The sequence below is a fragment of the Pongo abelii genome, chromosome 5, assembly GCF_028885655.2.
Source record: "Pongo abelii isolate AG06213 chromosome 5, NHGRI_mPonAbe1-v2.0_pri, whole genome shotgun sequence".
NCBI classification, from domain to species: domain Eukaryota; kingdom Metazoa; phylum Chordata; class Mammalia; order Primates; family Hominidae; genus Pongo; species Pongo abelii.
Window position 1 is genome coordinate 143,693,179 of NC_071990.2, and position 23,898 is coordinate 143,717,076.

Here is a 23,898-nt window from a genome sequence, read left to right on the forward strand (position 1 = left end):
GGGGAGATCACGAGAATAACAGGAAGGCGCAGCCTTCTACCAGGAAGAGGAACATTTGTTTCTCAGACATAAGATGATGGAATAGAGAAAAGATAAAACATAAGATCCAGAAAGACATCATAGTCAAATAGTAATGGCTAGGTGCACAGGCTCTGAAACCAAAATACCTAGATTTTAACGCGGAATACTCATCCTTCCTGGCTGTGACCTAGTGCAAGTTATCTAGATTCTATGTGTTTTATTTTTCTCATCTGTAAAATAATAATGATATGTTCCTCATAGGGTTGTGGTGCAAATTAGATAAATTAATATAAAGACCCTAGAAACATGCATGATACATAGTGGATGCTCAGCAAATGCTGTTAGCTAGTTATTACTACTTTAAGTTGTGGTAGAGGCAAGGCAAAATAATTCATATCTGGTGGTGGCCTTAATCTCAATAGCAGGAAATGCTGCTGTAGACCAAGGAAATTGGGGCTGAGTGCCTACCTTGAATAGAGTGAGAGAAGTTTGAAACACCATCTGTGGACTAAAGCACTGGTCCTTAACCCTAGACGTAACATTAAAATTACATGAGGACCTTCTAAAAATACTTACATTTAGGATCCCACCTAGAACAATTAAGTGAGAATGCCTGGAGTGGGTTTTAAAGTTGATCTTTAAGGGCAGCTGCAGTTGAGAATCAAGAAGTAATAGGAAACAAATAAATGAAAAGTTGTAAGTATAGAAAGAAAACAGTTAGGTTATCCAACTCTGCTTTTCTTCATTGATTTCTCTACCAATCTAGCAACTTTTGCCTGGAAAGTCCAAATAGTGGGAGTAAGAGAAAGAGAAAGAAACCATACATTCTCCAGTGGTAGGAAATATGCTGCTGAGATTGGGGAAGAAGACAGAACTGAGTTTCAGGCTGAGTAAAAAAGCCCGACCCAGAATAAGATGATGGACTTTGCAAATAGGTCTAGACAACGTATGTGGAGTGGGGTAATATAAGGACATGGAGCGGTTTCTTCTGGGGGTGAGAGAGTGATCAGAAAATAGTAGGCAGAGGGGAATTTCCGAGCTGGAGATTTTGGCTCTTGGGGATAGTGTGATTTCAGTGAAAACTAGTTTTAAGATGAATTGTCAAAACTGACGACTGAGATAAAATAAAGAAGAAGGTTATTGGAGGAAGTAAATAAAGTGTACAGCCCTGAGGATATAAGTATGGGATGGAGAGGAGAGGAAGATAATTGAAGTCATTGAGGGTAGAAGGAAAAGGTGATGCCTACTGTACAATGGTTGAGAGTTACCAGCGTTGAAAAAGTCCCAAACACACTATCTTACATTAAGACAAGAAAATAAATATGGAAATACTTTGCAAATTGTTAATCACTCTCCAGAAAAAAAAAAGGTGATCTACAGATTATTCATTCACTAAAATACATACTAGCCAGCTGAGAACAAAAGTTCAATCTTAAGTTTCACATGTTTAGTTTAATTTGGGGTGAAATCTGATTATTTTATCCAGTATGTCAACATAGAAAAATTTAATTTACAATTTAAACACATTATTTCTCTCTCATGCAAGTATTGAAATTAAAGTTTCTAAAATCAAAAGGTTTCTAAAGGACAGTATTATATGGAATATTAATGTGGCATAGTAACTGGAAGTGGTAATTCCTGAATGACGCCAAAGGCAATTCTCGCCTTTATACTTTCTCCCAGTCAACATACATTATTTTCTTGTTTTTCCTTTTCTATCCTTCCTTTTGCCACAAACAACAAACCAAACAAAAAAGCAAAACAAAACAAAAACCCTTCCTCCTACCAGCAGAGAGCGCTAGCGCCATGCGCAGCATAAGCACCAAAATGCTCAGTCTTCCGTGGGTTCTGACTGCCGAGAGCCAAGCACACTGAGGTTGTCCCAGCTGGGGATCCGTAGTTGACTTGACGACGCTGAGCAACGGAAGAGTGGGCAGGATTTGCTCTGAACGCTCGTGCGCGCTACCGCCCAGACGGAAGCGGAAGTGCCGGTAGCGCGCGAGTAGGAAGTGGTGAGCTCGGAGTAGAGATGGCCGCGCTTGCACCGCTGCCCCCGCTCCCCGCACAGTTTAAGAGCATACAGCATCATCTGAGGACGGCTCAGGAGCATGACAAGCGGGACCCTGTGGTGGCTTATTACTGTGAGTCTTTCCGAGTGGCCGCGCCCCTTCTTTCCCAGTTGCATTTTAGGGCCCACACACCTCCCCGAGGTTCTTGGGGCTTGCCCCGCCCCTCTCGCTTTAAACCTGAGCTTTGACCTCGAGCCTACCCAGGGAACTCCCTGGGTCCCCACCCCCTGGCAGTAGGAATCCCAAAGCACCATGGTGTCCACTGCTTCTCCTGTCTTGTGCTTAAATGTTCCAGTACTGACTACACAGGCTCTTGAACTGTGGAATATAATCTTCCAAGGTTTTCTCTCTGTGTGTACACACAAGAGCCTCCTGTCTCAAATAGGAATCCTGAAAATAAATTGAGTTAGGTTTAAAACGAAGGTGAGTGTCCGAAAGAAGGAGTGATGTGGATAAAAGGACGATAGACTAGTTGAAAACATAGTAATAAGTGAAATTTATGACAGCATGCAAGCCCATTCAAAAACTCATTTGGTTAAATGGGGAGTATCTGCTACTAAATAAGCAGTTGAATTTGACCTTTCCCCACCCAGCTGCTCTCTCCTACCATAACAGAATTTTTAGTTTTGACTTCTTTGAATAATACCTGCTGTTGAGACCTTTGAAAGCAGTATTTTCACTCTGAGTGTTATACGTTGAATTTACAGTTTGATTAAAAAAATATATAGGTTAACTCTGCTCAAACTTGCAGTGAGTAAAGGGAGTACCAGTAATTCTGTGTTAACTTTATTTTGTATTCTGTACTCTTAACTTTCCTGCAAATAAAACAAGTAACTGGACAACTATAATTCTGAAAAGGATTTTTAGAGTTGAGAAGTTGGATATAATGCGCCCTTTGTTGTGTATATTGTAAGGTTAGCTAAAATCTGGTCACTGTTATCGGTGCCATACTCCAAATGTATCCTGTTTCTCAAATGTGCAAGGCCCTTTCAGACCTACCATGTTCCACTCTCTTGGAATGTGCACCTTTTTCTTGCACTCGGCAAACTCATGATTCAAGATCTAACCCAAATGTCACCTCTTCTGTGGGCAGCAAATTGATTATTCTCTGTGCATTACTTCACTTTGTTCAAATTTTACAGCATCATTTCCATTATACTTGTTCTTCAGTTTCCTCAAGCAGGGTCCATATTCATTCAGTATGTGTTTTTTGAGCTACCTTTGTATCAAGCATTAGTAGGCGCTGTGACTACAGTTGCTGCATTTTTGGAGCTTTCATACAATGGAGGTAGAGAGTTTCAACAGTATAGAGTCTATCATACATAGAGTATTAAAAGCTTATGAAGACAAATAGAGCAAGGAAAAGGAATAAGAGTATCAGGAGTAGTGGTGGCAGGGAGTGCAGATGGGATTTCAGTTTCATAGTGGTCAGGAAACACTTCACTGAGTTGACATTTGGGGAAATAAAAGAGTGAAAGGCATGCCTTGCACCATCTGGGAAAGAGTATTCTCCATAGAGGATATAAAAGTCCCGAAGTAGAGGCTTGCTGGAAGGAGGAGTAAGTAGACTATTGTGACTGGAGTGGATGGGGCTTGGGAGTGATGGCATAAGGACAAAGAATCTCTCATCCCTAAAGGAAATTCCTGTTCCCGATCCCTGTATCATGTATCTTTGTGACAAACCAGGGACACCTTATTCACTGTCGTCCTTTCCCTCTAGATTTTTCTAAACCTAATCCAGTTTCCTTTATTTAAAAATATAACAGAAACTCTCACCATATCATTCCCTAAAGTTGCAGCTCTGCTTTTCCAGCCTTATAGGTAAGCTTGAAATAATTGTCTATAAGTTAGGTTTACGCCTTTATCTTGTAGAGCCTTTCAGCCCATGCAGTCTGGTTTTCATGCCCAGTATTTCACTGGAACTGCTCTCATCAGGCTTATGAAGAAATATTTTTATTGCTCAGGTGACACTTAACAATTTTAGTTATGAAACATGTACATATAAAAGCATATGTAATGTGCAGACAGTTTAAGGAATAATAAAATGAACACTAATATGCCTATCACATTTGATGTTATTAAACTTTTTAATTTTTGACAATCTGGTGGGTGTGAAATGGTAGTGTCTCATTGGAGCGAAATCTGCAATTCTCTGAGTCTTAATGAGGTTTAGCATCTTTTCATATGTTAATTAACCATTTGTGATTCGCTTTTGAAATACTTATTTATTGCTTTTGCCCATTTATCTGTCACAGACTTGTCTTAATAATGTTAGATGTTAATCCTTTGTTATATGTGTTGTAAATATCTTCTCCCATTTCAGTTTGATTTTTCACTCTATGAAGACCTTTGATGTTCAGAAGTTCTTAATTTAAAAATGTTATCAATCATTGTATGAATCTCTTAGGACTTAACCTTCTGGTTTTATAGGCTTTCATTTCTTTTTGTGTATATGTTTGGGACTTTGGCTTTCTAAATCTGTAGATGGGTGTTTTTAATCAATTTTGGAAAATTTTCTCTACTATTATTTGTTCAAATATTGCTTGTATTTCTATTCTCTCATAAAAGTTTGATTAGACAATGTTTTGCACTTCTCCCATTTAACTTCCTTGTCTCTTGATTCTGTCATTTTTTTTTATCTCTTTGTCTTTGTCTGCTGCATTCTGTGTAATTTCTTGAGGTCTATCTTCACCTCCCTATATTTTATTGTTTAACCCTTTTATTGAATTTCTACTTTAATTTTTTATTTGAGTGTTCTCTTTTGGTTTTCATATTGGCCTGGCCATTTCTGATAGTTTCTTGTTACTGATATTTTTAACCACTCTATTTCTGTGAACACTTTAAATATATCGATTTATATTTGCTGTTTGATAACATCTGTAGCTGCTATATTTGTGGGCCTGATTCTGCTTTTCAACAGAACACTGCTCATGGTGACTTCTTTCCTTACAATTGTGGGCTAGTCGTGCTAGACCAGCGCTCTATAAACTGGAGTAGGCAAATAATTCCCAAGGAATCAATTTTCCAATTCTTGACTTCCATGTTTTCCTTCCAAAAACTGATCTTGACAAAGCTCCTGTGGTCAGGGTAGCAAAGTAGTATATAATATGCTGCTTATGTTTTCCTACATCCTGTTCACAATTGTCCTTCTCCCACTTTAATGAAGAATGGCATATTCTCACGCATCCTGAGTGCTTTTATGTTGTATTGCCTTGAAAGAGAAGGTGGAAAATCCTCAAGGGTGTCCAAACAAAAGAGACAATTCAAATTACCAGTGTTAGTGAAGCCTCCGTTAATTAAGGCATTGGATAGACTTTCCTATCTTTCCTGGTCTTACATTGAAGAAAACCAGCCAGAGCAAAGAATAAACCATTCGGGAGTTCAAGACCAGCCTGACCAACATGAAGAAACCCTGTGTCTACTAAAAATACAAAATTAGCTGGGTGTGGTGGCGCATGCCTGTAATCCTAGCTACTTGGGAGGCTGAGGCAGGAGAATCACTTGAACCTGGGAGGCAGAGGTCGCGGTGAGCTGAGATCGCGCCATTGCACTCCAGCCTGGGCAGCAAGAGCGAAACTCCATCTCCAAAAAAAAAAAAAAGCTAAGCATGAAAGGTTCCAAAAGAGCATTCTAATTTGAGGGGAAGGGGGTAGAACTTTGTATAAGGGGGATGCAGGGAGTCACTTGGAGTTGTATATGGGGGTGCAGGGAGTCACCTGGAGTTTGTCTCTTTTCAGGAACAGTTGGTCAGTGGATCTCAGAAGAGGGAGGAGTTATTCTGCGATATTAGCAGCCATTGTTAGGTCATCTTGGATTTTATCAAGAGGGTGAGGAGGAACAGTTTGGGGCCAAGGTCATGTGCAAGAAGATGTGAGGAAGATTAGCTGTAGGGACAGGGACATGGAGGGACCACAGTGGGACATCTCAGTCTTTCAGAGTCTCTTACATTTATACATATCTGTTAAGGGTAATGCCTTATGTTAAAACCAGTCCTGTGTTGCGGTATTCTGAATTCTCAAAATGATAAAAATTTTCATGAGATGACCTTACTGCCTCATTCTGCATTCATTATTAAAGAATACCATTCTTGGGTTGAGAGCAAAACCAAGAACAAAGGAGAAATACTGAAGATGAGAGGACCTTGTTTCATCCAAACAAGCTCCTGCAAGGCTCTGCAGCTTATTGCTATTTTAGAATTAGAATTTAGAAATAAAATGGGGACATGAGTTGACATTCCAACTGGAATATTGTATTTCTCTGAAAAAGTAACTCTTACTTGGCTGATTGGTTTGGTGTTAGCAACTGGCATTGCCATTAAACAGTGTGGTAGACATTCTCTTTAAACTAAATGAGCTAAAATCTTCGGCTCTGAGGTTTTTTGTTTTGTTTTATTCTTCTGGAAGTACGCTTAAAACAGCTTGGCCGAGCACGGTGGCTCATGCCTGTAATCCCAGCACTTTGGGAGGCCGAGGCAGGCAGATCACCCGAGGTCAGGAGTTCAAGACCAGCCTGGCCAACATGGTGAAACCCCATCTCTACTAAAAATACAAAAATTAGCTGGGTGTGGTGGCAGGTGCCTGTAATCCCAGCTACTGGGGAGGCTGAGGCAGGAGAATTGCTTGAACCTGGAGGTGGAGGTTGAAGTGAGCTGAGATCATGCAATTGCACTCCAGCCTGGGGAACGAGAGCAAGACTTCATTTCAAAAAATAAAAAGAAAAAGAAGAAGAAGAAGAAAATAAAACAGCTGATGAGATTGAACCTTATTTGTAATTACTATTTTTTTTTTTTTTTTTTTTTTTTTGCTGAGGGATGTTGGAACAAGTATTTCAAGTGTTCCCAATCCTTTCTGCATCCTACAATAAATAAGAAGGCTCTGATTGAAAGATGATGAATCTTTGTAATTTTTTTTTGCATACATCACAGGAATTGAGAAAATGAGTAATGATGGGGTAACAAATGCTTTTTAATTTTTAAACAAATTTTAAAGTGGGCGTAATTTAATTGTCAGCTTAGAAATTATTTAAAATATTTGATGATAGGTGGTTATATGGTTTTTAGCCTATAACTCAGAAATAATTTAAAGAATTTGGTGATTTTGCTGTGTAACATGGGAAAAACTGGGATTTGGGGGGGATTATTTTTTGTGAATTTAATTTATAAAAATAAAAAATAACAACAGAACCCCAATAGTCTCCTCTTCCACATTATGGCAGTAAATAATATTAATACATAAATATTTGATTTAATTCATAACAATGTAAAATTTCTGTTAAAAAAGAACTTTTTGTATTTTAAAACATGATAAATATCAAGTTGCTATGATAGTTTAGTTTGAAAGATATAACTTTTAGATGTCAATATTTGATGTAGTATAGAAATCACATTTTTTATACCTGTTTAACCTTCTCATGAAAAGGTGTAGACATCAACATAAAAACGTGTTAAGGGATACATTTCTATAATCTTAGAGCATATAATAATTTTATAAATTCCTAGAGCAAGGAAACATTTTTTTGTGAGAAAAAAATTCAAGAGTATTTTGCTAAACTACTTGTTGATTCATAAAAGCTCCATGGGCTATGTGCTACCCTCTGCCAGGAATCCTTCTGCGTTCCTATTAATTTGACTAACTTACTGACTCTGCAAATTTTACTTCTGGCAGATTATTTTTCATGACCTCTTAAAGATGATCAAGAAATTGTTCTTGTGTGCCCCTCATCACATGTGTTATAATATAAACATCTGTTTATCTTTCAATCTTGATTCTCCTGGAGGACAGGGATTATCTTTTTCTTTTCTTACCACCTGACACATAAATGGAATTTACAAATTCTTAATGAATGCCTCTTCTCTAAATATTACTAATAGTCCACTAAAATGTAAACTCTATGAGAACAAGAAGTATGTCGTACGATGATCATTGAATGTCCACCTCTGAATATAGTATCTAAGACATGTGAGATAACCTGTAAAACTTATCTGTTGATTGAGTAAATAAACTATACAGTAATTCATAGCTTTTTTTTTTTTAATGTTCTACCACAAATCAATGACAAAATAGAATGGAAACAATCCTAGTACTCTGTCTAACTCATTACCTTACTATGTTTATAATGAATTTTAGATTGAGTCATAGGTCATATTATCATATGATTTACACCTTGTGCCCTATCCTTTCTAGTATTTATATCATTTCCAAAAATGATTCACTTCTGGCCTTAATGGGAATTTTCTAGTGTTTTATCACTTTTTAAAATTACCTTAATATTCCTACATTTCGAAGTTGGTTGGTCTTTTGTTTTCTTTTTAAATCAGGAATGAATTTTGAAATAATGTATATCAAATTACTTTTGGCCGTCTATGGAAATGCTAATAGGCTTATTGTTTATGTGTTTGAACTTTTTAATGTAAGTAGCAGCAAAATAGTTAATTTTCTCATATTTGAGACATCCCTCCATTTCTGGAAAGAATCCCATTAGTTTTTGCATTTTCTTTTAATTAAACTTTTTCTTTTGAAATAATTGTAGGTCCACGTGCAGCACATGTAAGAAATATCGCAGAGAGATTCTGTGTACCCTTTACCCAATATCCCCCAATGATAATATCTTGCAAAACTATAATAATGTACCATAACCAGAATATTGGCATTGGTACTATTCACTGGTTTATTCAGGCTTCATCAGTTTTACATGTATTTGTGTGTGTGTGTATATTTAGTTCTAAACAGCTTTGTCAGGTGTACATTCCTGTGCCCATTACCATAGTCAAGATAGAGAATAGTTAAGAATTCCCCTTGTTGCCCTTTTATTAATATAACCTGCCTTCTCCTTTTCGCTACCTCACCCCCATCCCCTGGTAGCCAGTAACTTGTCCATTTCTAAAGTTTTATCATTTAAAATGTTCTATTAAATGAAATCGTATATAAGCTTTTGGGATTGGCTTTTTTCATTTGGCATAATCTCTGGAGATTTATCCAAGTTTATTCCTTTTTTAATGCTCAGTAGAATTTCACGGTATGTGTATACTACAGTGTAACGGTTTAATCATTGAAGACATTTAAGTGTTTTAAATTTGTGACAATTATGAATAAAGTGAATATAATCACGTATAGTTTTTGTGTGACCCTAGTTTCCATTTCTCTGGGATAAATGCCCACCAATTCAGTTGCTAGATCATATGGTAATTGCATGTTTAGTTTTATAAGAAGCTGTCAAACTGTTTTGCAGAGCATCTGTACCATTTTACACTCTTATTGGCAACACATGAATGATAAGTGATAGAGTTTCTCTTCATTCTCACCAGCATTTTGTGTCACTATTTGTAGTCATTCTTAATAGGTACAGTGATATCTCATTGTGGTTTTAGTTTTTATTTCCCTGATAGCTGATACAGTTGAAAACCTTTTCATGTGCTTATTTATCATATGGGTATCATCTTCAGTAAAATGTCGTCATGTTTTTGCTCATTATTTTTGAGTTTGAGAGTTCTTAATATATTATAGTTATGTTATCATTTTGAGATTTTTAGTAACAGCGTTACTCTGGTTTCTTAGATATTGTTGAGAAAATTACTCCTTTTCCTCAAATGTGAGTTGGATTAAAAAGGCAAGCAGATTTACCGCTTTCTTTAGATTTAAAAAAAAATCATTGATACAGCAGAACTTTGTGCTTTTTTATATTTCTCAATTTCTTCCATTAGAAAAATATTTTCCTCTTGAGCCATTCTTGATATAGTAGTTTTCTAGGATATCTTTCATTTCTACTGTATTTTGAAATTTATTAGCTAGAAGTTAAGCATTCATCCTAGTTAGTAATAAATGTAAATTAAAGTGGAATAACAATTTTTGACTGTAAAAATATGACTCAGTACAAATGAGTACGCGTTCAAATCCTTGCTGACATGGCTGTGTGATTGGTACAAAGTTTGGAAAGCATTTTGGCAAAATGTAGAGTATCTAATTCAGTAATTCCAATTTGGGGAAACGTGTTCAGGAAATAACTATACATTTAGTAAGACCTTTATGCAGAATTTCCTGAATGATTATTTATACATTTATGATAAGCTCAAAATAACCTAACATATATATCATTATGGAAATGATTAAGTAAATTATGTTATATCCACTGCATAGAAAGTAATGTAATTGTTTAAACATCACAAAGCATCTTTTATAACATGAGGGAAAGTTCATATGAAAGTGTAGAATACAGAATTACTATACATGCAGTTCCATATGTCTATCTGAAGAAATCTTTGTCTTCAGTGACCCCTCATGATTTGAGTTCTGAATCACCTTTTGTAGTTTTAATCAAATTAATTTCATTTTGTTACTAGAACATTAGGCACTTTGTTGTCTCCAAGCCTTTTCACATTCTACTTTGTCTGCCTTGACACCTCTTCCCCACCACACTCACTAGATTTTTATCCTTTGGGTACTAGCTTGAAGGTCACTTTCTGTGGGAGGCCTTTTCTTAAGTCTCGTAGTTTTAAGGTGTTTCTTTTTGTTCTTTATGCCTTGGTGTAGCTTTACCATAATTACTTTTTCATTTGCTTGTCTTTCTTCCAGACTGTAAACTGAGGAAGGTTTACACTGTGCTACCAGTTTTTATTCATTTACTCTGCCTGGTAGTGCTAGGCCACTAGAGATATTTACATAATAAAGAACAGGTGCTCAAAAAGTGTTAGCCAAATTGACCTGAATTTTAAGGCAGTTGTGGTCCCTAGAGGGAAGTATGCCTATATAGTTGTCACCTAATAAGGAAGGCAGACAACTAGCATTCCTGTAGCTGATTGGCATTTTAACAGTGCTTTCTTTCAGGATGTCTGCCTCACAGACTTTCTGGTCCTTCTGTTACTAAGTGATAGAACCAAGACCTGAATAAACAAAATCAGATTAAAAAAAAAAAACGGTTGAATGAAAAATTGTTGGTAGTAGCTAGTAATTAGAGAACCAGTTATTGAGTGAGCCACAGAGTAACTGAGGGGAAAGGGACTAGTACAATCCATGGCAAAAGAAAAAGGCAAAAAAGCCAGTGAAAAAATCTCGGAGATTCCCTAAGTGGAGAGTGGAAAATGAAGGAGATGCTTTCTGTTAATAGGATGTCTCTGAGCTCCATCTCTTTATTTTTCTTTAATGAAGCCGGAAAATATTTGAATCTTTACTAAAAGTGGGCATTGTTAGATAAATATTTTGATTCTGCCAGGTTTGGTGCTGTAGATAAAGCTAAACTCAGAACTTTCCCCTTTTTCAGTTTGCCATAAGTAACTAAATGTATAAAATTTTAAGTTTCAATTTTAAAGCTTCCTCTAGGGGGTGACATTGTAAAGTTAATAAACTTCCAGTGAAAGTATATACACAGTCTCAAGAGTCTTTGTTGATATTATCATCAGAAAATTAAATACAGTATAGTTGTTCAGGAAGCTGTAAGTATATATAAAGTTATTTCAGTTCTGAGATGTTACAGGACATACCAGTAGAAAATGTTAATTTAGTGTAAATGCTAAATAACAATGGATTTCTTTATTGATAGATGGTAAACTACATGGATATTAGCATTAATAATCACTTGCTCATGCCTGTACTCCTAGCACTTTGGTTGGCCCAGGTGGGCATATCATGAGGTCAGAAGTTCAAGACCAGCCTGGCCAATATGGTGAAACCCTGTCTACTAAAAATACAAAAATTAGCCAGGTGTGGTAGCGCTTGTCTGCAGTCCCAGCTACTCAGGAGGCTGAGGCAGAAGAATCGCTTGAACCCAGGAGGCAGAGGTGGCAGTGAGCCGAGATTGCACCACTGCACTCCAGCCTGGTGACAGAGTGAGACTCCATCTCAAAAAAAAAATAATAATAATAATAACTTGCCTCTTACTGTTTTTTTTGGGTTAATCACATAGAAATTGGATTTTAAATTCATTCAGACAAGTTTAACTAAACCAATAAAGAGAAGCAGTTCCTTTCAGTCTTTGCTGGTTCCTGAATGATAAACTAGTCTGTAGTCTTATTGCTTGATTACTTACTTTTTTTTATTAATAAGCTGTCTCAGGGTACTTTACTGTAGCAATGACAATAAACACAGAATGTTGGACTACTGATTTATCCGTTAGCCTTCCATTCCTCTTAAGTTTGTTTTTGTGAACATATATGCAAACATGAGTTTTATTTTGTAAAAATTATTTAATACTTTCCTTTTTGAGTAATGTCAACTCATTTTACATCTCTAGAAAAAACCGTAAAGTTGAAGGGGCTGTGGAGTCAGATAACACATTCTTAACTTTCATTTCTTTTTTGGCATTCATACAGGTTTAAGCATCTTTGATAAAGGCTTGTCTTCTATGACAATTATATTTGGTTGTTCAAAGTGGAAGCTTATATACTCTTGAACAGTCAAGGATTATAAATAGTAGGTTTCAACAACCGTGCTTGATATAAGTTCCTGCTTCCACTGAAATTCTTCATTGGGCTGTTACATTTACATTTTTTATTTTTTTTATATTTATTTTTCTGTGGCTTGTCAGATTTTTATGTTTTTACTATTTTGGGTTTTTTTTTTTTTTTAACCTCAATTTATTATTGTTTCTACTTGGTGACCCTTAACATCTTGGAGTAGCAATTCTTTGTTGTCAGGGCTGCCCAGTACCTTTCAGGATATTACTGTTTTAAATGGTAGTAGTACCCCCAGACATTGCATTTTAAAATAGAAGTTAAAAAAAAAAAAAAGCCTCTGCACTTTTGTAGCTCCCCCAAGAGGCAGTATAATTGAAAATCTAAATACCTATCAGTATGGAAGGTTTATATTATGTAACTGTTAAAGATATATGGAGTTACATTTATTACAAAAGATGCCATAGCCCACAGCATAATGTAAAAATGAAGGGTGCAAACAAATTACATGTTGCCATGTATATAACATTTGTGGTTATATATAATTTTATGTGTGTATATGAAGAGAGACATCTTGCTGGATGCAGGGTAAGACTCTGGAGCCACACTGCCTGAGTCAAATCCTAACCTATCGTTTATGGCCTGCATGACCTTATGAGCTTCAGGTTTTTTATTAATATACTCAGGATAATAATAAGATCAACTTCACAAAATTTTTTGGTGGATTAATCAATTTTTCTATTTTTATATGACTAAATGAATACATGATCCATGGTGATATACTCATTTAATATTAGGTATTATCAAGTTATTATTACTCCAGTTCAGTGGGATTTTGTTGATAGTATATTGCTGGATCTTATGTTTTTATCCATTATAACAACCTCTACCTTTTAATTGCAATGTTTAAAACATTTATAATTAATGTAATGAGTATGTTTGGGTTTAAGTCTTGCTATTGGTTTTCTATGTCTCATTTGTTGTTTGTTTCTTCTTTCTCCTTTTTCTGCCTTTTTGATAATCGAAGTTCTTTTAGAATTCTATCGTACCTCCACTGTGAAGTTACTGGATATTCCTCTTTTATTTTTTTAGTGGTAGCTTATCATAGTCTACTGTCTCATAATATACCACCTAATATATAAGGAAAGATCTTTACTGTCTTTTTCCCTCTCATGTCCTTTGCCTATAGTTGTCATACATTGTATTTATACGTATACCATAAACCTTATATATATTTTAACTATTCTCTTTTAAAGAAATTTATAAAAATTTCTTTTTTTATGTAAAAATAAAAATTTTTGTATTTTGGGACATAAATATCATTTTCAGTACTCATCAAGATCCAAGTTTTAAATCTGGTATTGGTTGGGCATGGTGGCTCATGCCTGTAATCTCAACACTTTGGGAGGCCGAGGTGGGTGGATCACATGAGCTCAGGAGTTCGAGACCAGCCTGAGCAACATGGTGAAACCCTGTCTCTACCAAAAATACAAAAAGAAATTACCCAGACATGGTGTCCTGCACCTGTAGTCTCAGCTACTTGGGAGGCTGAGGTGGAAGGACCGTCTGAGCCCAGGAGGCAGAGGTTGCAGTGAGCTGAGATTGTGCCACTGCACTCCAACCTGGGCAACAGAACGAGACCCCATCTCAAAAATTATATAAACTACTTTGGGTAGTTTATATTGCAATGTTCCAGAGTTTACTAATCTTTTCTTTTTTGGTGTCTATACTATTAATCCTATCCACTGAATTTTTCATTTCAGGTATCATTATTATTATTATTATTATTATTATTATTATTGTGAGACAAAGTCTTGCTCTGTTGCCAGGCTGGAGTGCAGTGATGCGATCTCGGCTCACTGCAACTTCCACCTCCTGGGTTCAAGCAATTTTCCTGCCGCAGCCTCCCAAGTAGCTGGGACTATAGGCGTCTGCCACCACGCCCGGCTAATTTTTTGTATTTTTAGTAGAGACCGGGTTTCACCGTGTTGGCCAGGATGGTCTCGATCTCCTGACCTCATGATCCACCCGCCTCGGCCTCCCAAAGTGCTGGGATTACAGGCGTGAGCCACCGTGCCCGGCCAATATTATATTTTTTACCTCTAGAAGTTTCATTTGGATTCCTTTGTGTATGTTCCATTTCTCGTTTCTATTCATGGTTTTCTTTAAATGCTTTCTATAGTTCTCTAGTATGTTAATGTCATTATCTCCTGTTTTTATTATTTTGTCATTGTTTGATCTGCTTATACTGTTGGCTTATATTTTTTCTTCTTATGGATTACATTTTCCTATCTGTTGTCCTCTTTAGTAATTTTTGACTGGCAGTAGGACATTGTAAAATTTACATTCTGGAATGTCTGGAGTTTGTCGTCTTTCTTTGAAGGGATTCAGTCTGGTCAACAAGTGTAATTTGGAGTTGTTTGATTCTTTTGTGTATTGTTTTTTTGTTTGTTTTTAGCTTTTCAGGGTAGGTCTAAAGTAGCCTTTGCTCTAGGGAGAGTTTAACACCGCTATGAAAGTATGCCCATCTTGGATTCTCTACTGAATACCCAGGGTAACATATAGGACTCTTCACTCTCTCTGATTGGAACTTGAATGCGTTCTAACCCTGTGTGTGCATTGGGAACATTCAACTTATTGAACAGGTTTTCATTCTTTGGCCTTGAGGAGCTTTCCCCTGCACACCATATGTTAGTATTCAGCTGAGTCTCCAGGTTACCCCTATTCAGATTTCTGGGTTTTTTCCTGCATAGCTCCCTTTTCTTTAGACCTCTGCCCCTTAATATACAACTGCCTCAGTCTCCCTGAATTCACTCCAGCGGTTTTTTCAACTCAAGAGGACTGTTTTCTGCTTGGGACTCCTCTTCCTGGGCCTTAGTTTGGCGTGTGCCTCCAGGCAGAATGCTGGGCTGATCATTGGTGCCACCTCATTTGTTTCCTTTCTCCAGGTATCATGGTCTTCCTCTATCTCTGTTGTCTGAAAACTTGTTACATATATTTTGTTCAGAATTTTTCTGTTTACAATGGGATGATAACCATAGTTACTTCATCAAGGCCAGAAGTAGAATTTGTGTTCTCATTTTAATAATCAGATCATCACTTAGTGTTTGCTATGTGTCATTACAATAATATCAGAATCCCAGTGATTATCTTTTTATTCTTTGGACAATGAAAAAGCCAGATATTCTTACCCTATACTTTGATTTTCATTACATCATTTAATAGGAAGTCAGGAGTGGCTTTTTCTTAAAATTGCTGTTATGACAGGAGTTCCAAAAGTATTTATTTAATGAAGGGATGAGTGAAGTAAGTATTCTTTATTAGCAGGCATTCATTCATGCTTCCTTCCTTTCCCCCCCCCTTTTTTTTTTGGGTCAAATAGTGTGCCTAAATTATTTAATTGGGAAAGTAGTTAGATATATTTTGTACAAAAACTGTGTAATAATCTTTGACTCAGAAATCCCTTCACAAAGGATAATACTAACCATATAGAAGAGATCTGCAATATATTTAGGAATAGAATAACATTCAGTTCTATTTTTTTGAATAAAATTTGCTTTTGTGTATCAATATGTATTCTACTGAGTGCCACATTTTTTAACCTATCAAAGCCTCACTCCTCACAGTTGCTTTTATATCTTTTTGCGTGTGTTTTTATCATGCATATTTCATAGTTTTATGTTCTTATGGATAAGCAAGAATGTGTTAGAATGTTAATGTTCAAATTCTAAGGAACTTTGGAATACACATACCTTCAGAATTAGTAAATATTTTCTAAATGTCTCACATTAAATTAAAGTCAAGTTGGAAAGTATTTAATCCTTTTGCAAATATGCCTCATTACTCATCATCAAATAATATTTATTCATAAAAATAAACACATTTCCTTGATGAAATAAATCAAATATATTTTCTTATAGATGACTTTAGCTAAATGTTTATTTGTTCTGTTTTTGTAGGTATTTTCCATGTTAGACATTAATCTTTCATCATATTGCTGCTGCTAGAATGAATTGCTTGTCTCAGAGTTCTTTATGAAAGAGATCCTTTTTTCATCCCTGTGGCAAAAAGATGTTTTAGTGTACTTAAACTGAGTTTTCTTAAGTGAATTCAAGGAATTTTCCTTTTTATTAGTACTAGAAAATGTATCTTATGGTAAATTTTTTGTACTTAAGAATTCTTTACAACATAAGATATTCAGAAATATAAAAGCCAGGCCAATTTTTGTCCTACATCTTTTAATGCTGAGAGGATCCAATTCTTCAATTAAAGATATTACCATATAATAATGTCCTTGTAATTGCAAAGACTAAATATGCACACAAACTAAGAAAAAAACGAATGTAGGCCAGGCTAATTAAACTATATTATAATTACACTGTGTTTAACTATTAGTTATCTGGATTAGGTTAACTTCTAAAGGACAAGAAGTGGATATTTTGTTTATATTTGTATGTGCTGCATTAATTATCTGCGTGTTTGCTTAATGGTTACATCCTGAGATGGCTGTCACTAAAGCCAAGGGCAGTCTTAGGAATCAACCTTATTTCTCTGCTGTCTGGGTTGTTCCCTGTATTTCTTCCCAAAATTGATCTATCAAAGCTAACTCTGCTCAATGAATGGTAGGCCTCACATAGTGTTCACTACTATGGTTAAAAAGAGAGAAAGACCTGTGGGGAGATGACACTGTCGGTACCATCCTTCAAATTATTATTTTATCATATTGGCCAGTGTACATTTAGATCATGAATAATTACCTGATGTGTATGTATGTTTGGGCAAGGTGGTTGTCTTAGAGATTAAAGTGTGTTTGAAATAGTCAGTTGGGATGTTGGGAAAGCAAGTATCAAGCCCATTTGAGACTGATAATTATGATATTTGTAATGATGATAATCTGTCATCAGTTTCTGCTGTTTGGATGCAGATATAGAGAGAGAAGATAATTGGGTTTATATATGAGTATGCTTTTGCCAGAGGGATGTAATAAAAAAATTTAGAGGTAGAAGGAGATAGTAAAATAAAGTTCTTAAAATGTAACATCAAAGCTAGTTGCAGAGGGAAGTTAAAGGGGAGAAGACTGATCATAATGAAGAAGTAGTAAGAAGCCAGGGAACTGGAAACCTGTAGTAATGTGCATAGTTGAATGTTGGAAGAAGAGGAGATTATGTTTAGAGAATGGGCGCTTGATGTATTGATTTTGGCAGTAGTTTGAGGTGGCATAGAATGACCACTGAGTGAAAGAGAGCACATAAAATTGTTGGAGGTCAGGGGTCAATAAGATTTGAGAACATGGGCTGTGTTTACATTTGAATTCGATTTACTTGCTTATTGCAGAAAATCCAAAATAACAATGGCTAAGTAAAATAAGGATTTACTCTTTCATGTAAAGAAAGTCTGATGTTGGCAGTACCCTATGCTAGTATACCAATTCCATTAAGTCATCAGGGACCCCAGCTGATTCCAGTTTCAAATTTACCAGCCAGCACACTTCCAGGGTCGCTTTGTAGCCCAAGATAGGTACTAGGGCTTCAGTCATCTAGTATTTATATTCTAGGTAGTAGGGAGGAAAAAAGGGAGAGGGTCTGCAAGATCTTTCCCTGCTGTCATTCCCTCTTTTATGGAGACATTGCAACAGTCTTTCCTAACTATTTCTGGGAATGTAATATTAGTCTTGGTTACATGGCCATATTTTGCTTTGGAGAATACAGGGAAATGTACTCTTTTGGCTAGGTATGTTACAACTCTTTAGTAATAATATAGCAGCTTGCCAGTCCTAAAGAGGTATGTGAGAAAATTTTTTAAGTTACTAAAGAGGACTGCAAATACAGTGATTTCTTCAAGTGACAACTGCTTTTAGTTAAGACAGAGAAGGAGAAGGAATCAGAAAATGTAGAGGAGTATGCTGATGAAAAGCAGTGGTTCCATGGGATTTTGGTAGAAGGCATGGGGGTGTGGGGAAGAGGCATGGGCTAGGTTGGGGCAAGAAAACATAGTTCATAATTGAGAGGAGTGAGGATGCCATAAAGCAGCAAGTCTCGACCTTTTGATCACCTACCCATATGAGTTAGAAAAAACATTGAATACAAATCTGCAATATGTTATATAAATTATTTATGAATTACATTTACATGTTGATGTACTAATACTGTATTATGAGATATATAAAATAGAAATTTTTAAAGAATTAGATAAAATATCAATAGAAATGCTAATATTTTATTTTCCATACTCTAGCCAATTGTTTTGCCAATCCCTGGGATCGTATGGGTCTCAAAGGCCTAGCTAGCTTCAGTATAGCGTAGGGTGTTGGCTCTCTTAGGGGAATATGAGCCACCTGGAGTGGAAATGATCCTACTTTCTGCTAGAAGCATCCTCTTAAAAATAAGAGAAAGGATACCTAATATTCTTTGGGAAATTTTGGCAATACAGTAAGATACAGTAAGCTTAAATTTGAGGAAGAAAGAGCATATTAAGATTTATAGATATCACCTTGTAAGGAGATAACATTTGATCTGAGATCAAATTAGCATCCCTTTGTATGTCAAAGTGATCTTCAGTTCTAGTTAGTGTGCAGTGAAAGCAACGTGCACTACGCTGGTAGTGCAGTATATCTCGGTGACACTTTCGGAACTCTTTTTTTTTTTCTCTCTCCTTAATACCTAGATGGATCGAATTCATAAAATTGATATGTGGTTATGAATACATTATTAAATTAAACTTCAAGCGCTGTAATATGAGATAGCTCTCAAAGCCTAAGCACTAAAAAGCAGTTCCTCTGGATAAAACCATTAAAATTAAAAACACACAGATATGATAAATAGGTGACTTTCATGTGTATATTAATTTTTAAAGAGATTTTTGACATGTGAACATAATTGAATTGGTAATTCTGAGAGTAACAGATATTCAGCTTTGTTACAAAGCTCTAGTAAATTAAACAATGGTAGACCCATAGAATAACACAGCAGGGTAGGCAGTATACAGAGTTGGGCCCTATTATCCCATGGAAACTTAATATATTATAATGAATGATAAAAATGACATTTCAATCAGTAGGATAGAATGAGCTATTCTTTCATTCATGTGTTTGTCTATTCAGAAAATGTTTATCAAGGGCCAACCACTGTCCTAGATGCCAGGGGTACATCAGCAAACCAAATAGACTAATATCCTTGTCATCATGGAGTGTAAATTCTAGTTAGGGTACAGACAGGATAAATACATAGAAGATTCCCTTTGGTGGGGGAACGTTATATCTCTACTTCATACTGTATAAAGAATTGTTACAAGTCAATTTGTTTAAAAGCAAACCAATTTGGCAGAAGATTATTTTATTTTGATAGCTATCCTTAATTCATAAAGGAGAATATGGAGCTATTCAGTAAATATCTAACAGTTTTTTAGTGGTTAGGAAAATATAAAATCAAACAGTGTTTTTAGTCTTTAGATTGATAGGAATGTAAGTTTAATAATTTTTTTGTGAGTTTAGGCAAAATGAGTGCTTGTATATTTTGCAGATACAACCGTGTATTGATACTTTTGTTTTGGGGGGCAGCTTAACAGTAGGTCTCAAAATGAAACAGGCACAGAAACTATGACCCAGGAATCTCACCTCTTGGTTCCCCTGGGAACTCTCTTGCATTATGCCTAAGGAGGTATTTTGCAATTCAGGAGTTTTACTATCAATCTTCATTCAAAAACTTCGTTGCATTTTGTTGTTGCATTTATGCACAACAGTTGTAATGAAAATTTGAGAGCTACCTAAATGTGTTTTCGTTAGCATGATGCATTCATGCTGTAGAACATTAGCACTGACACAGATCTCCAGGACATATTGTTGAATATAAGGGGTAAATTACAGACATTGTATGTATACATCAGTGGTAACAGCAGTTACCACCAGAACTGTTCACAGTTCTTATCACTGGGGAAGCTACTAAAATTATGGTGACAGCTATTTAGGTTTAGCCTTATCTCAGTTGTTTTTATTAACTTTTTAAAGAGAAGGTATATTTATTCAAAGAGAGAGTATATGTAAAATTACTATAGCAATTCTTTCTATAAATCTCAGTTCAAGTCTCATTTCCCACTATCCCAGCCCATTTTGTATATTTTGTCAGTATCACTTATTTGGCACTTGGCAGGTGCTCTTGTATATATGGTTGTTTGCTGTGTACTCTGTCTTACCAATTAAATTGTAGGTGCCTATGACAGCTTAGGACATACCTAGTCCTCTTTTTTTTTTTTTTAACATAATACCAAAAGAGAAGGCCTTACTTGATAAAAAAAATTTATCATTATGAATGTCTTGCATTCTTTGGATAATATTTTTGTGCTTTTTAGGTTTATAACTTCCATCGTAAATCAGTTTTATTTCTAAATTTACTTGAATTTTAAATTATTAACAATTATATTTTAAACACTCATAAACATGGATGTTTAAAAATGAAATTATTCAAATTATCTTACTTTTCTTTCTAGGTCGTTTATACGCAATGCAGACTGGAATGAAGATCGATAGTAAAACTCCTGAATGTCGCAAATTTTTATCAAAGTTAATGGATCAGTTAGAAGCTGTAAGTTAAACACTGATCATTTATTTTCTGGTTATGGTTAAAATACCGTTTTATTCATTTGCGTGTCTGTGTTGTCATTTTAGTTCTTTCCCTTGGCAACAATCAAACAATGCCATTATACCTGAGGAAAAACTAGACATAATTTTTTTTCATTTATTTGCTGTATACTTCCAGAGGGGTTATGAGTGTTAATTAAAGTATGTTCAAGTATCTTTGCATATGCCATCATATCTTGTTCCACATTATTATAGATGGCCTTTGGCTCATCCTTTTATAAGTGAAAAACCGCTCCTTCTTTTTTTTTTTTAATTGAGACAGGGTCTAACTCTGTCACCCAGGCTGGAGTGCATTGCAGTAGCGTGATCTCTCGGCTTGCTGCAACCTCCACCTCCCAGGTTCAAGCAATTCTCTTAACGTCAGCCTCCCAAGTAGCTAGGACTACAGGCACACGCTAAACGCGCCCGGCTAGTTTTTTTGTATATTTTGGTAGAGATGGAGTTTGACCATGTTGGCCAGGCTGGTCTCAGACTCCTGACCTCAAGTTATACACTCACCTCAGCCTCCCAAAGTGCTGGGATTACAGGCATGAGCCACCATGCCCGGCCATGAAAAACCCTTTCTAACCTTCCCTTGCAGTCACGTGGGTGATTAATTTGGGAATCTTAGTATTTCTTAATGAAATAATGGGCTGTGTATTTAGTGAAAGGAACAATGAAGGAAATGATGCCAATTACTTATCCTTTCTTCCTCCCTCTCTGGGGTCCCAGGGCAAGATATTCTTATGGTTTAGGCATCCTTCCCTCCTAGCAGGAATGTGGTAGGTGACTAGTTAGTCACCTTCTTGAACCTAATATAACTTCACAGATCACTGTAGAGGTACTTTTTGAGAAGTGCCTATTGGATTGGATGTCAGTGCATAAAGAAGGCGGTGCCAACCTTAGTAGTCACACTTAGTAATGAAGACTCTGTCCTGTAACTCCTGGACCCAGCCATACCTGGTTTCTCTCTTAACAAAGTCAGGTACACTCATTAATTCATCTCCTCCAAGACTGTTACATTAATAGTCGTGACTTACTTTTTATTTGCTTATTTAGATATCCAACCTCAGGAGAATTAGAAACCTATTCTATCAGTTGTATTATTTTGCTTAGAGAAAATTTAGGCAAATAAAAACCAAAATGAAAACACTTACACTAGTCAGCCCAGAGCTTTTTATTGTTTTCATTGTTTTTATGTATTGTTAGGAGGTTACAATTCAAACAAGACTTAGGCGAAGACAGAACTTCTACCTAGTTGTATAAAGCAGCCATGGGCAGTAGTGTTCTCTCTCACTTGGTGTGGCTCTCTGGCTTACTGACTCCTGTCGTCTGCTACTGTTAACTACCCAAAATCAGCCTCATGGCAACACTGAGGAAATTCAGCTGTTCCTGGAGCCTATCTGGCCTTCCATTTCTACAGCTGCTTCTATGGATACAAGATAAATTTGAGTACTCTCTTTTTAGGGAATGGGTTGGGGGAGAAGGGAGAATGTTTCTCACACATAGCAGTATATTTGTAAAATCCAACTCTAGCATTTTGTATAGTATAATGTCTCTTTATTAACTTCACTGTGTAGCAGTGGTAGCTCAGATAATAGTTCTTGGATAAGACAAAATTCAAACAGTTTTCTGAAGTGTAAAATCACATTTATAAAGGGACTCATCAGGAATTTATCACTATCTACATTAAATGACAGGTAGGATAAATTTATTCCATGGTGAGGGCATACTATGTTTGTATTACAGTTTTAAAACTTCAAGTATATTATGTTTTTGCTGTCAGATATTTTCTGATGAAGATGAGATGAAGTGGCCTACTCTCACTAAAATTATTCTACAATGAAATCTGCCTTTACAAATGATTTTGCAGTTTGGATACACAAATTACTGTTATCTGTGGGGATTTTTTTTTCTTTTTTCTCTTCTTGTTCAGGGTAAACATAGATAAAATTTCCTTAAATTTCAGCATTAAATCTCTTCTAGACCATAAGTTATTCTGTTTAATTATGAAAGTATTTACTTTGCTGATTTTATGAAAAATCCCGGGGCTTCTTTTAATTTAATTTTTTACTTAATAACATCTTTGAAAAAAGCAGTTTTTAATTAACTAGTGTGATGCTCAGATCTGATACTCCAGAGAGTTATTCCTGTATTGTAGTCTGAGTAAAAATTAGGAACTTTTTTTAAATGCTTTAAATTATTGTGTCTATAGAAAACGGCTAAAAATTTACAGATAGAAGTTGCATTGATTGCAGGTATATATTTGTCTAATTTTTAAAAGCTTCCACAATTTGATTCTGAGTTTGTCATCTTATACCTTACTTTGAATTAGATCTTTTTTGTTTTTCACACTACGTGCTCTGAGAGATATCATCATCATTATTATTATTATTATCATTATTATTTTGAGACAGAGTTTCGCTCATTCGCCCAGGCTGGAGTGCAGTGGTGCGATCTCGGCCCACTGGAAGCTCCTCCTCCCAGGTTCATGCCATTCTCCTGCCTCAGCCCCCCGAGTAGCTGGGACTACAGCTGCCCACCACCATGCCCAGCTAATTTCTTTTTGTTTTTTTAGTAGGGACAGGGTTTCACCATGTTAGCCAGGATGGTCTCAATCTCCTGACCTCGTGATCTGCCTGCCTCGGCCTCCCAAAGTACTGGGATTACAAGCGTGAGCCACTGTGCCCGGCCGAGAGATATTATTTTACGACATGATGAACTTTCTAGCCTTATTTTTTTTAGATTTGACAGAAATTGAAATGGGAATAAATTAAAATTTTAAGTTATATATGCCTAGAAATTATTTTCTAATT

General features: G+C 36.0%; 2 protein-coding genes across 2 annotated transcripts in view; one reads left to right on the forward strand and one right to left on the reverse strand.

Annotated features, from left to right (window-relative positions):
- NMBR (neuromedin B receptor) overlaps nucleotides 1–1,936 on the reverse strand; it is a 76,762-nt gene extending 74,826 nt beyond the window's left edge. The window contains exon 1 of the mRNA XM_054558235.2: nucleotides 1,808–1,936. The gene's annotated coding sequence lies outside the window, so the exon portion shown is untranslated. The remainder of the gene's footprint in view (nucleotides 1–1,807) is intronic.
- A 72-nt stretch (nucleotides 1,937–2,008) lies between these two features.
- The window catches only part of VTA1 (vesicle trafficking 1), a 77,705-nt gene continuing 55,815 nt past the window's right edge, over nucleotides 2,009–23,898 (forward strand). Inside the window, 2 exon segments of the mRNA NM_001133194.1 lie at nucleotides 2,009–2,162; nucleotides 20,953–21,047. Coding sequence (NP_001126666.1) covers nucleotides 2,051–2,162; nucleotides 20,953–21,047 — 207 coding nt within the window. The 5' untranslated portion in view covers nucleotides 2,009–2,050.